The sequence below is a fragment of the Rhagoletis zephyria genome, unplaced genomic scaffold (genome assembly GCF_001687245.7).
Source record: "Rhagoletis zephyria isolate East Lansing unplaced genomic scaffold, Rhagoletis_zephyria_1.1 Rzeph_scaffold_85432, whole genome shotgun sequence".
NCBI lineage: Eukaryota > Metazoa > Arthropoda > Insecta > Diptera > Tephritidae > Rhagoletis > Rhagoletis zephyria.
Window position 1 is genome coordinate 1 of NW_016242480.1, and position 1,019 is coordinate 1,019.

General features: G+C 40.0%; 1 protein-coding gene across 1 annotated transcript; it reads left to right on the plus strand.

Moving 5' to 3' along the window:
* Positions 1-59: 59 nt before the first annotated feature.
* LOC108357831 (trafficking protein particle complex subunit 12-like) lies at positions 60-1,015 on the plus strand (the record flags this gene model as incomplete). The annotated part of the gene is made up of 4 exons (XM_017608904.1): positions 60-398; positions 461-706; positions 763-938; positions 1,006-1,015. Coding segments are annotated over 4 exons (771 nt in total), but the record flags the coding sequence as incomplete, so codon positions are not given.
* Positions 1,016-1,019: the final 4 nt, after the last annotated feature.

Here is a 1,019-nt window from a genome sequence, read left to right on the forward strand (position 1 = left end):
TTAACGCGGGGTTTTTATTTTGGTACAAATTTCCATTTTTAACTTTCTTTCCCGAATAGTCTGATCTTATTGCCGAGGCTGTACACAAGCATTTAGGTGAAGGCGAATTGGCACAACGCAAAATTCTAGGTGTGGACAATGTCACACAGGATGAACGTGGCCTGCGTACATTGATCAGCGCTGGTTGCTATCGCTCTGCAGTGAATCTCACTGGACGTTTATTGACTATCTATGGTCAGGGGTATGGTCGTGCCGGCCAACCGGCCAAACATTCGCCGCACTCACTGCAATTGTGGTTCACACGTTTAGCGCTTTTGGCGAAATTGGGTGAATTTGAGCTGCTGCAGGCAGAAGCAGAACCATTCGATCAACTTAATCGACCAGATGTGTACTATGAGGTAGTATATATTCTTCGACACCAATTGATATTTTATTACTACTTAATTTCCTGTTTTACTAGTTCTATCCAGAAATGTATAATGGAAAAACAGGCTCAATTGCTTGCTTCTCCTTTCGCTTACTACTTGCTGAATTGCCCATTTATATGGGAAACCCACATTTAGGCTTAGATCGACTGTCAGAACTTTATGTGATAAGCAATGAAATTAAAAAGTATTTCGCTGGACGTGAACCGAAAGATGCAGAACAATTTTGGTGGCGACGTGAGATACGCGTACTACATTCCATAGTCAATTGTGCGTTAATAGTGAGTAAACGTTTAATTGATATGTAAATTATATTAACTCTTCTCTTATTAAATAGATGAAGAAGTTCAATTTGATTGATGACATCATACGCGGCATGATACTGGAAAGCGCTGATTTGAGCAAGGAAGAACGGCGTGCACTGTATTCTGCTTGGGGACGCATTTATTTACAGATTGGTGATATTTTTGGTGCGGAGCAGAAATTTGCAGAAGCACGTCGGATGCGTGAAATGTGTGTGAAATTTTTCATACTGAAAAAAAGTAAAAAAAATTACATAAATTCTTTGGTACATTTACAGCAATTCCACGCCTG